This window comes from Apiotrichum porosum (assembly GCF_003942205.1).
Source record: "Apiotrichum porosum strain DSM 27194 chromosome Unknown scaffold_6, whole genome shotgun sequence".
Taxonomy (NCBI): Eukaryota; Fungi; Basidiomycota; class Tremellomycetes; order Trichosporonales; family Trichosporonaceae; genus Apiotrichum; species Apiotrichum porosum.
In genome coordinates, this window is record NW_021167113.1 from 344214 (window position 1) to 356264 (window position 12051).

At 59.6% G+C, this 12051-nt stretch overlaps 3 protein-coding genes across 3 annotated transcripts; 1 reads left to right on the forward strand and 2 right to left on the reverse strand.

Annotated features, from left to right (window-relative positions):
- Window positions 1-128: 128 nt before the first annotated feature.
- Window positions 129-3945, forward strand: EHS24_007922 (uncharacterized protein; the record flags this gene model as incomplete). Its single annotated transcript, XM_028623253.1, has 6 exons — window positions 129-368; window positions 513-661; window positions 719-1330; window positions 1379-1634; window positions 1676-2789; window positions 2840-3945. The coding sequence occupies 6 exons, from the start codon at window positions 129-131 to the stop codon at window positions 3943-3945; spliced, it is 3477 nt and encodes a 1158-aa protein (XP_028476186.1).
- A 345-nt stretch (window positions 3946-4290) lies between these two features.
- SOG2 (RAM signaling network component) lies at window positions 4291-8294 on the reverse strand (the record flags this gene model as incomplete). Its single annotated transcript, XM_028623254.1, has 4 exons — window positions 4291-6922; window positions 6975-7177; window positions 7219-7416; window positions 7461-8294. 4 exons carry the CDS (start codon window positions 8292-8294, stop codon window positions 4291-4293), a joined length of 3867 nt encoding a protein of 1288 aa, XP_028476187.1.
- Window positions 8295-9096: 802 nt separating this feature from the next.
- On the reverse strand, window positions 9097-11831 carry EHS24_007924 (uncharacterized protein; the record flags this gene model as incomplete). The annotated part of the gene is made up of 4 exons (XM_028623255.1): window positions 9097-9404; window positions 9452-11066; window positions 11104-11448; window positions 11487-11831. 4 exons carry the CDS (start codon window positions 11829-11831, stop codon window positions 9097-9099), a joined length of 2613 nt encoding a protein of 870 aa, XP_028476188.1.
- Between the last annotated feature and the right edge of the window lie 220 nt (window positions 11832-12051).

Consider the following 12051-nt stretch of genomic DNA (forward strand, 5'->3'; position numbering starts at 1 on the left):
AGAGACGACGACCCCCTCGACTCTGGCCCTCAAGGTCACCTCCCCTCTTCCCCAACCTTCTGTCACATCTACCCATGTCCGTCAGCCGTTGAGTCTGCCCATCGTCGCCCTCATCGCTGGCCCCCACCATGGCGATACACATCAACGCGCAGGTGCAGGCCGCCAAGGCGGCTCCTCAGCACGATAAAGATGATGGCCCATGGCTGGGCGGTTGGAGCGGGTCATGGCGTCACACCTTTGTCGCGGCTCTGCGAGCCATCTTCGTCCCCGATGAGCTGAGCAGCTCGCGCAACATTGCAAAGTACTGCCCGCTCATCGCTGCGGTGATCGCTCCCATGAGTACCCTCATGGATATACCGGCCCTTAGTGTAAGTCGGCGTGCTCCACTTGGCCGTCAACCCGTCCAGGTCGTTGTCACCTTCTCAAGTTCAGCAATCTTTTGGCCAAAGATTGGACAGACCACAGTGACACACTCTCTACCCACACGAGAATCAAGCTGACATGTCTTCCAGCAACATTGGTATACGTACAACGGGGGGCCAATGCCTGATCCAGTTGCGTGTGTGGTGCTCTCAGCCTTGGGCTTGGCCCTCAACGTCGTCGCCAATATGCTACTGGTTGTACGGTTCAGCGGAACAAGTATTTGGAGGAAGGGTACAACGTGAGTAGGATAGCAGCTTAGCAGGACAACTGTGAGCTCGGTATTAACATGTTGCAGCTTATCGCTCTTCTTCTGGCTCGGCAAGACTCTTGTGGCTCTAGTCAACCTCATCTACTTTGGAGCAACAACCCGCAATGGAGATGGTTTCCGCTATGCGGAAGGATTCTGGTGCGCCGTCGCTTCCATCACCATGTCGGGTATCATCTCTGTTTGCCTGCTCTTCCACTACTTCTTTGCATTTGGTCACAAAGACGCCGATCAGGAAGACATCCGCCTCACTGGACGCAAGTTTATGATTTCAGTCACGTTCTTCATGATCCTAGTCGGCTTCCAGGCCCTCGCCTTTAACCAACTGGAACACTGGGCATACCTCGACGCCATCTACTTTTCATTGCAGTGCGCGTTCACGATCGGCTACGGTGATCTCACGGCGCACACGGCAGCGGGCAAGGTGCTCGTCTTCCCCTTTGCGGTCCTCACCATCTCCCAACTCGCCAACGAGGTCTCCCTTATTGTCGACTTTGTCCGCAAGCGCTCACAAGATAAGCGTGACCACTGGCGAAAGCGCTACTCGGTCGCCATGCACCGCGAAGCGATCAAGCGCAAACCATACGCTACCCTCATTGACGAAATGTCGCTTATCCACCAGATCAACCTTCACCAGGAAACGTGGGTGACCAGAGATTCAGAGAGTCCACAATGCTAACCCACATACAGCATGATCCAGCTGTATGACCTGTTCTGGTCTGGTCTCACCCTCCTGCTCTTCTGGCTCGTGGGCGGTCTCGTATTCCACTACGTCGAATTCTGGGGCTTTGGAAACTGCCTGTATGCCGTCATGGTCCTCTCCTTGACAATCGGCTTTGGCGACTTCTGCCCCGTCACCCCTGGAGGACGCGTGTTCTGGATCTGCTACGCGATGATGGCAGTGCCTATCGTGACCAACTTTGCCGTCCAGACCGTCACCGGTATTGTGAGTCGCAGCAACAGTGCAACCTTGCTAACAGGGCTCAGATGTACACCTGGTCCGAGCACAGGTTTACGCGGTCGCGCTTTGAGATGGAGCGCGAGCGTGACCCAGAGGTGTTTGCACCGCACTCGCACTTTATCCTACGCCACCACGAGCAGTGGGATCCCACACGCCACGAGTACCTCGCTACCAAGGTGGACTCGCCGATCAAGATCAAGATGGACCCCAATTGGGGAGCGAATGCTCCAGTGCCCAAACCTCGTGGCAAGAACGGCGGCAACGGTGCTGATAACAATGTGGGCAAAAACGCAAGAAAGGATAGTGCCGGCAGCAAGTTGAGTCTTGCCAGTCTCGCCAGCAAAGTCAGCAAGTTCAGCACTGCCAGCAAATACAGCACTGCGAGCTCAAACGGCCGTGCCAGTCCCAATGGCAAGGCCAGTATGAACGGCGACACAGGGCGCTTGTCCGAGTCCAAGGCCAAAACCAAGCCCAAGGAGATGGAAACGGTGGAAGAGCACGAGGTGTCGGACGAGGAACTGGACCAGAAGAACGAGACGGCTGAGGACCGCGTCGTCGCGGAGATGCTCTCGGACAACGATGCTCACAGTGACGTCGTTGAGGCTCTCGGCGCACCAGACATGGACGACAGCATGGAGACTGCCCAAGCCGATGACAGCGGCGATCCCGTGAAAGCTCTGCAGGACTATGTGGCGAAGACCAGGTCCTCACCGTCGCCCCTCTCGACCGTGCGCACCACATCCACTCCAGACCATGACCCCAGCGATGACGCCGACGACGAAGGGGGTGGTGACGACGGTGTGGATGATGACGAGGCCGACGAGATCGCCAAAGCCGAGGCTGCCGCTGATCCCAACATGGACTCACCACAGTCTGGAGGGTCGCCGCGGAGACAAAGCCTTGACAAGCCCAAGCCGACGACCCTCAAGCACGAGAAGCCAGTACCTCATCAGCCTGCATGTGGACCCCGTCTCATCATGCCCGACCGTGACACAGAGAACAACGCGCACCACCTTGAGCTCAACCTAATCAAGGAGCTCGTGGACCGCATCACTCGCCTCGAAGCGCAGGGACGCCAGATGTTGATTGATACCATGGACCAGGACCTGGCGCGGACCCTCCTCCTTGCAGACCGCAACTGTGAGTGTCATAAGTAATACCTCCTTTGTCATTCATCACTCACGCTCCAGTGCAAATCCGTGACGCATTCCAGCTGTACGGCGACAACATTGACCTCAACAAGACGTTCAAGGAAGAAGCCGAGAAGACGCGCAAGGACCACAAGAAGAATAACGAGTTCGAACGCCAAGCTCACATTCTGGACACGGACGGGGCCGAAGACGACGACATGCTCACTCGTGTCCGCCGGTACCGCAACACGTTTGCCGAGATTCTCGTCCTCTCGTCTACCCTGCTGAAACTCGAGGGCGACGACTTGAAGCGCTTTGAGCGCTGGCATGTCGGCGACCTGCACCATTCCAAGCGCCGAAACCTCCACGAGGACCCCCAGAGGCCCAAAGGGTCACGCTTGAGGCGACTGTCCGACTGGTCCAAGGGTAGAAAGACGCCTTACAGGCCGAGGAAGGACCCAGAGAAAGCTGAACCCGAGGTCAAGAACGAGACGCAGCATCACCGCAACTTCACCCACCACCACAGGAAGAAGGGCTTCCCCTCGGTGCCTACAGACGCTACCAACGACAGCGAGGCTCCATCGTCGGCGCTGGGAACATCCTCCGCTGCGCTGTTGCCCAAATCCGACACGACAGGGACCGGTACCACGGGCAGTGGACCCCCGGCCGCACCACAGGCGTCTGACCGGAGCAAGCACGTCCATGTGACTCTCCCCGCGGACCCCAACGACACGCGCGGCGAGGCCAACCCCAACCCCAACCCCATCTCACCGACCCAGCACCCCTTCCGGCGCGCGGTATGGCACCACATGTCGTCCAACCTGCTCGGCGACGCGGACAAGGAAGCGGGCGAGGTCAAGGTGTCGGGCATGTCCAAGGTCAAACACCTCGCGTCGTCCAAGAACCCCAAGGAGAAGCAGACGTGGGAGAGCCTCCGCAAGGAATGGGACCACGACAGGGAGATCCTCCGCAAACATGTCGAGCTGAACCATCACACACGGGCGAGGATGAAGCAGAGAGAAGGACAGGCAGAGGAGGACGAGGAGGAGGAGGAGGAAGAGGGAGAGGTTGGAGAAGACGCCTCCACCGAGTCTGAGAGCAGGCCGCCGACGCCGCCCAGGAGGTCGCGGCGGTTCTCGGCCGGAGGAGGTTTGCTGCGCGATTGATCTCGCATCGTCGCTCGTTTCTCTTGAGGTCATCTTGGCACACACCCCAATTCACAGACGCAATTCACATCCATATCCACATCCAGAAGCACCCCACCATAGACAGCTCCGTGCCCCATCCATACTTGCTTGTTGTACCGATGTACCCGCGTGCCCAATGCAGCTTAGCTGTATCCTGGAACACGATTGCATCGAGATGCCCATCTGTGGACCAGACCAGTGTATGAAAAAGAAGAAGCAAAAAGAAGAAAAAAGAAGCCTAAAAACATGGATTTGTACAGCGAAAAGTCCTCCGTTCGTCTCTCCTAGCTCCTTCCTTCCTTCCTTCTCCTTCTTCTTACGTTTCTAATAGCCCTTCCGGGCATACGCCTCCTGCTCCCTCCCGAACCGGCTCAGGTCGCTGGGCGGGCTCTGGCCCGGGTTGTGCGGCTGCCGTCCGCGCAGGCGCGAGGGAAGGTGCAGACCGCGCAGACCCGATCCGGGGGTCAGGTCCTCGTTGGAACTCATCTCGGATCGCTCCTTGTCGCGCTCGCGCTCGCGTTCCCCGCTCGGCCGTTCAGGCGTATAGCCCCGGTCGATTGACGGGGTGCTGGTGTACGATGGCGCATAGGGACGGATGTCGCGGTGGTCCTGGGAGTATTCCTGGTGGTGGTGGTGGTGGTGGTGATGGTGGTGATGGTGGTGGTGGTCCTTGTTCCGCAGGTCCGACGCTGGCGTGCTCTGCGTAGGACGCAGGGAGGACACCTGCATGAGGATGGCACACTCCCTCGTCGTCTGCGTGAGCTGGCTCAGATACTGCCGGACCGGCTGCGAGAACAAGTGCGTGGTTGACAGGACCTTGATCTGCTCTGAGACCTTGACCACTGCCTTGATAAAGGCAGCGGCATTGTCGGGCAGGGACGTGTGCGCAAACGCAAAGGGGTTGGCACGGAGACCCATCAGGCTCTCGCGCAAAGAGTCGGTGACTTGCTCGGCGGTGCTAAGGCTGAGAACGAGGTCGTGATACGCTCGCGGCGGGATGGTTGGCGGGCGGCGCGAGTCCAGAGGCGTGAGGGGTCCCAGCCTGCCAGATCCAGCGGAACTGATGCTGTCGCTCTTGGCGTGGTGCGCGAATGGCGGGCCGGCAGAGGCGCCAATGTCCTCCGCCAGTCGCAGCCAGACCTGGAATGCAATGTCGATGGCTGAGTCTAGGACATCAAGCAAGTCCTCGTCAAACAGGGTTGCGCTTGCCGGCGTCGGTGGGCGGACATCGACCGACAAGTTGCGATGCATCCCGTTCGGCGCCGAGAGGTACGACGACCCGGCTGAGCTCGTTGGGATGTGACGCGACCGGGCGGGCTGTGAATAGCTAGTCACCATAGGCGGCAGGGGCTCGGGGGGCATCATCTGCGGTGGTTCTGGCTCGGCGTGTAATGGGAAAGGCGGTGGCGCGGTCGCCTCGGCCACCTCCTTGTCCTCGAAAATGGTACGCGAGAGATCTGGCCACTCCATCCTCGGCGCACTGGGGGAACCCATGAGCATACCGCGTTCCACATCCTGGGTCGAGAACGAGCCAGCGTGACGACGACTCTTGGCCCGCGGTGACGAGCCAACAGGCGGCATCGATCCGACCCCCAGTGTCGACGACGGCGTGGTACGCATGGCACGCTCTGGAGAACGTGACTCGCCGCGCTCGAGGATGGGCGAGATGGGTGTACGACCCGAGAGACTGCTCGACTTGGACATTGGCGGTGCGAGGTGGGCGCCCTCGGGAAGGAGGAGGGGGCGAATGTCGGCGAGGATGGGTGCCATCAAGTTCCACGAACGGGCAATCTCGGACATGCCACCGTAGATGCTGAGCAAGAGTTGACGGGTGTAGCGCACGTCGGCGTCCTTGAACGCTGGCGTCTGGAGGCGTAGGACAGACACAATCTTGCCAAACACCACAATGCACTCCTTGGCAGCGTCGACCACTCCGCGCACAGCGGTAACGGGTGGGGCGGAGCGGCGTGAAGTGCTGTCAAACCGGTCCAAGGCGTTGATGAGCTGTTGCTGGTATCGCCCCGCTGGCTCCACAACGCGACTGAATACACCAGCAACCCGGTCTGGAACAGCAAAGTTCAGGTACTGTTTGAGCGCAGCATGGAGTTGCGACGTAGCGAACAGTAAACCACGGATGGCGTCGATGAATATCAACATGGCGGGGGAGACGGCCTTGCTGATGGTAGACACTGGGAGCATGCTCAGACGTCGGAAATACGAGTTGCGCGACTCATCAATGGCCGGCACGTCTCGTCCGTCGCGAGCAAGGTCGGCGACTTCGGTGTCCTTGAGCTTGCGGAGAACATCCAACGACCCCTTGCTCTTGAGGGTCCGGTTGCCGGCACCGGCGGCGCTGTCTGGCGGTGGCAAGCTCTTCAGCTTCTGCTGCCAGTTGTTGCGCGGGTAGCCGATTCCGAGGCCAAGTGGTCGCACCTCATCACTCGCCTCGGACCGCCGCTCGGCGATAATCTTGGCGTGACTCTGTCTCAGGTCGGGCAGCGATTTTTTGGCCGTAAGCTGGCCACTATGCCGCTGGGTAACAGTGTAGCTCGCGCCGCGGCTATGCCCGTGGCCACTGGGACCGGCGTGCACCGGCGCAGGCGCTGCGTTTGACTGCGGTGGTTTGGGCAGGTTGGCCGAGAGCGGACCCGAATGGGACGAAGACGTCGTTGATGCGGATACCGGTGGTGTGAGGGAGCTCGCACTGATAGAACGATCGTGCTGGAACGCGTTGGAGGGCAGCGACAATGTCGAACTGTTGAGGTGGATGAGCGAGTCCTCTGACGACGTTGTCGCCGTTCGATTAATGTGTGTAAACGCGCTGCCTGTGGGAGAGGATGGGGCACTGTGTTCTTCTGGGATGGCAATGATGCGCTTCACCGTCGCCTGAGGAGCGCCTTGCGGCGCAGTCCAGGCACCATTCGCGTCGGGTGTAAAGTCACTGATGGGCTCATCCCTATTGTTGGTTAGCACCCCAAAGAAGCATACTGTGTGGTGGCTGCACGTACTCGGAGGTAGCCTCGGCGTCGTCCTCGACTCGAGCATGCTCCAGGGCAGATTCAGCGTCGGTGGCTTGCTCATGAAGCCAGAGCTTCATGCCAGCGATCCACGGACGCAGGTCCTCTTCGCGCTTGGCCTTTTCTCGCTCGCCGTGTTCATTCCTCCGCGGCACTGGATCACTAGTGATGAGAGGGCCCAGGATCTCGACGGGCTTGGGTACGTCAGTCCGTGCGTTCTGGACCATCGACTCACCGGCCACTGGATGGGGTTGTGGTCGACCTTGAAGACCTTGAGGCCATTGAAGTTGACCAGATACGTCGGCAAGGCTGTCAGGCAGTTGTACGACAGCGACAACACCTTGAGATGTGCAAGACGACCTGGAACATCGGGGAACGCCGTGATCTGATTTTTTGAGAGATCAAGAATCTCAAGACCTTGCAGCTCGCACAGCTGGCCTGGTTAGCTTTGACAAGCACAGAACAGGAAAAGCTCACCGGTGTTGGGATTCCCGTAAGCTGGTTGCCCTTGAGGTTGAGATACCTCAGTCGCGTGAGACTGGCAAACCTCGGTGTGATGCAACCGTCCCGAAGGGAGTTGTAGCTCAGTGCAAGACGCCAGACGCCCTTATTGTCCTTGCCAACCTGGGTGCGGAACACTTCGACCTCCTCATCTCCAATCCTGTCAATCCGCTCACGACTGAGATCGAGCGTCTCACCGCCATCCTTACTGTGCTCGAGGGCACGGTGGATGAGCCGGACCGTCGAGGTTTCACTGCCCGGAACAGGCATACCCGGCTGCGAGGGTGACCGTGGCAATGCCGTGGCAGCCGTTGGAGAACGCAATGGTGCACGTGCAGGGCGAGGAGGTGGGTTTGTACCAACTGCAAGTTGTAATGCGCGGGATGCTGCATGAGGCGAGTGGTTGGTGACGGTGTCCGATGACGCGCTGCTCATTGGCGCGTCTGGTGTGTGCGCCATCAATGGCACTGGCGAGTATCCACCATTAGGCGACGCACTGCTCGTACTAGCACCCGAGTTTTGCTGCTGTTGACCGACAGACGGGACCGAGCGGTTCACAGCAGCGCCGAGCGTGGCCCCGTGCCCATGCTGCCCTGCTCCAGCGGCCTGTGGGTTCGCCGCCGCCTTCAGCCCCTCAAGTACCCGTGGAGGGACCTCGGGGGACCGAGAGGACGGGGAGCTAGGAGATGCAAAGGCAGAGTTTGAGCGTAGGCGGCGGGGCACACCAGGTGTGAGGGTTGGATCCTTGGGAGGTGGGCCGAGGCTATGGCTCGAAGTGCTGGGTACGATTGACGACAGCGACGTAGTCATCGCGAGATGAGTTGACCGCCGCTCTGGGCGGGGAGGGGGTGGGGAAGAAGGGATAGTAACGGTTGAGCGTGGCGAGGACCAAGAGATGAACAAGGCCTTGGACGAGAACCAAAGAAAGGGGGTTGGATGCTAGTGGACGCTCCAGTCGTGCAAGAGGAAGGGATGGGTTGAGACGAGACGAGACGAGACGAGACGATGGCAGTTGAGAGCGGGCAGATGGATGTGGATGTCGTGCTTGTGGGTCCTGATGCGGTGTGTGCTGCTGCTGGGTTGTCGGCGCCGCTGGCGCTTAGGCCGTCATGTGTCTTCTGGGAGCAGCGACCAGCGCTGCGAGGGGGGAGTGGTGTTGGTGCTCGACGGTGTCTTGCAGGTATATGAGCATATCCTGTCACTCGCTTGGTCGCTCTCGCCGGCATGAACGGGGCTCTCTCATCGACGGGAGTAAATGGTCTCTCGCCGACGCCACCCAAGTCGCAATGAACGGATGCCATAATGTGCCTGCCCGCGGGAACGTCCTCCGAAGGGTCCGCGGGTGGTATATACATCGTCTCCCCCCAGCGTGACCCCACCCTACGCCGTTGCAAGCAGGCCGCGCTCTGCACTACTATAGTGTTGTGGCCCTACTATTCTACGGTGCTTGCCGCTCGGGCAGCGCTCCATGAAATGTAGCGAATTGCACTTCCTATTCCAACCCGCAGCCCCGGCCACAAGCCACAGCGATTTGACAAAAGGACAATTAACATGTCTCCCCTCCCTCTTGACAGGCGGAAGAGGCCAAATCAATGTATGCTGTATCTACAAACTAGAACGGCCCCTCGGTACCAACTACAAGGGCGCGACTCAGGTTACGTGCCAACGCAAGGCGAACAACCTCGAGCTTGCGCAGGGCAGCCGCCGTACCCTCCTTGACCTCTTCGCGTTTCCTGTCACCGCCACTCTTGGCCACTCCGTTTGTGCCATTGGCAACTTCAGGGGCACCGTCCACACGTGCCAGGTAACGCCACAGCTGGCGAAGGTAGTCGACAGGTGCAAACTGGGCATTCGCAAGCACATCCTCAACAACACGCATGAGGTCAAAGGTGTCGGCAGTGTTGAGAAGAATGTCGTCGTCTGCTTGTTAGCGGGAATTTCAAAGCACACCACGCGACACTGCTCACCTTCCAAGAGGTCCACACTCTCAGCCAGGAGCACGGCCCAGAACTCCACCGGAGTGATCTCAGCTGAAAGAAGTTGGGCCAGCTTCTTGGCCGCAATATCACGCGAGCCCTGGTTCAGGTGGATGAGGTAGTCGCGGAACTCGGACAGGAAAGCGAGGCGCGACGCAAACATGACCATGATGGTGCGGCCGCTGTCGGCGGCAAACGTGCCCTCGTCGTCCATCTCGGGAAGCTTGAGCTCGTTGAACTTTTGAGGTGCCTCCTGCATCATCGTACTCGGAAGGCTGTCGACGAGGCGAAGGAACTCGGACTCGCCCGACTCGACATAGGCGTTGAGAATCTTCTCCGCTATCCGGGACAGCGTGTATCCGTCCTCGGCGAGAAGGCAGATGGAAGCAGCGACACCCACGTCGCCCTGCTGCATCAGGCGCTCGGCCACGATCGTGCTGATGGTACGCCACTCCTCCTCGAGTTTAAACGCGACACAGGTCTCGTGGAGCTTCTTGAAGTGCGAGAGCTGGCCTTCCGTACCGGTCGCTTCCTCCTCGCCCTCAACCTCCATCCCGCTGTTAACTTCGGGGGAGACAGCCTCCTTGCCCTTGGTCTCGTTGAGGCGGGTGCCGACGTGGACAATGTAGGAGCGCAAGCGGCCGCGTCCCTCGGGCCCCGAGGAATTGAGGTATTCGACAATTACTTCCCACAGCTCACCCTGACTGGGGCTCTCCTGTAGCATGTCGGCGTAGTCGAGGAGGTAGTAGTCGCGAAGAGAGTTGTCAAAGCGCTCCTCGTCATCGGGAACGAGGGCAAGCTTGTCGAACACGTCGCCAAGGTGTGCTGCGAGCCAGCGGTCAACGTCGTGACAACCCATGAGGGCTTCGATAATGTCGCTGGAGCACAGGCTCGATTGAACCGAGTCCTCGAGAATGGTCGAGTCGATGGGGAGCTCGTTCAGGATGCGCTTGACGACACCGGGAAGGTCGTCTCGCCTCAGCGACACATCGACAAGCACGCCCCAAGCGCCGAGGGCCTCACGCCAGTCGGCGGCCTCGGCGAACAGGCGCTCCTTCTTGCCCTCGAGCAGTTCGGTGACACTCCTAAAGTCATCCTCCCACTCGATCCACTGGCTACGTCCAGAAATACCGTCCGCATCGAACCAGTGGCCGTTTCCGCGCCCGCCAAGGAACTCTGCAATGTCGGCGCGGAACTGAGCGAGCCATTGCTTGTGGGCGGACACAAACTGGTGGTCGAGGGCGTACATGGAGGTGTTGGTCGAGCGGGGGAAGCGGGAGACAGCACGCTCGACAATCTGGCCGAGCTTGGCTATTGGCGGGTGGGGGTGTGTCTGGAGGGTGCGCAGGAAGGAGGCAGCGGGGAGGAGGAAGCCGCGCAAGAGGCAGCGTACGATGAAGGGCCAGAAGCCCATGTGCTCCCAAGGCTCCTTGTGTGCCATGATCTCGTTGCCTTGCTCGTTGATTTGGATCCTGTCGACCTGGTTGCCCCAGTCGAGAAGCTCCTCGCCAAGCAGGCCCTCGCCGCGTCCGTCTGCGGGGAGGTAGAGAATCTCGGCGAGGTTGAAGATGTGGTACATTGTCTCGTAGCGGTACTTGACATCATCCTGGCGGGTTAGCACAGAAACAAGGTACGAAACTTACGTCAATGTCGGTCACCTCGCGCATCTTGTTCAAGTCGTCGAGGTAGTAGTCGACCACGCGACGCATCTGGATAATAGTCTCGGCGGCTGGCGGGCCGAGTAAGCCGTCAACGGCGAGGAGGTTGCCATTGTTGTCCCACACGCTGCCCATTGTATCGCTTGTCGGTAACCTCATGGACAAGGCCACAAGCTTCTGTAGCGAGCTGAAGAGCGTGTACGAGCTGCCATAGAACTTCTCCTCGGATGCCGCAAAGTTGTTGATGGCAGCAAGGCGCACGGTACGGTCCGACACAGTGAGCGAGGGGTCACCAGAGAGCGTGGCCTCCTTGTTGGCATCTGACGAGGGCTTCAGGTTAGCTCGAGCATTCAATTAGTGAGCCTCACCTGCTTGGTGATCCAGCCAGCAATCTCTCCACCGACAGGGCTGGCAGCAGCCAGCCATGCGCGTCCCGAAGCCTTCCACTTGGCCTTGTCCTTGGCCGAGAACGCGGGAGGCTCAAGGTAGAGCTCATCAGTGTCCTCGTCGCCGACATAGTTGGTCTCAGCGACCATGTCGGTAGTAGGGGAAGTCGACGTGCCGGTAGCTGACCTGGCGCCAAACGAGTTGAACAGCGGAGTGGGGTTCTTGGGAGCGGAAGGGTTGGCGAAGCTGAATGGGGCCGAGGAGGAGGATGCAGGCTGCGAGGCCGTGGAGAAAGAGAACCCCCCTGCAGGCGAATTGCCGAACATGGTGTGGGACCGGCTAGTAGAAGGTGTGGGTACGTGGGTGTGTGTAATGAACGGTCCAGTTGGTGACCCCCAGCCAATATGCACACCGATGATGCTGTCGTGAATCCAGAAATCAGCAACGGGCGCGACAACAAGCCATTCGATCGCCACACGCTATATCGCCGAGATGCCGTGGCTGGCGTTCTCGGCCTCCTGTGGTGGCTCACCATCATTGTTGGTG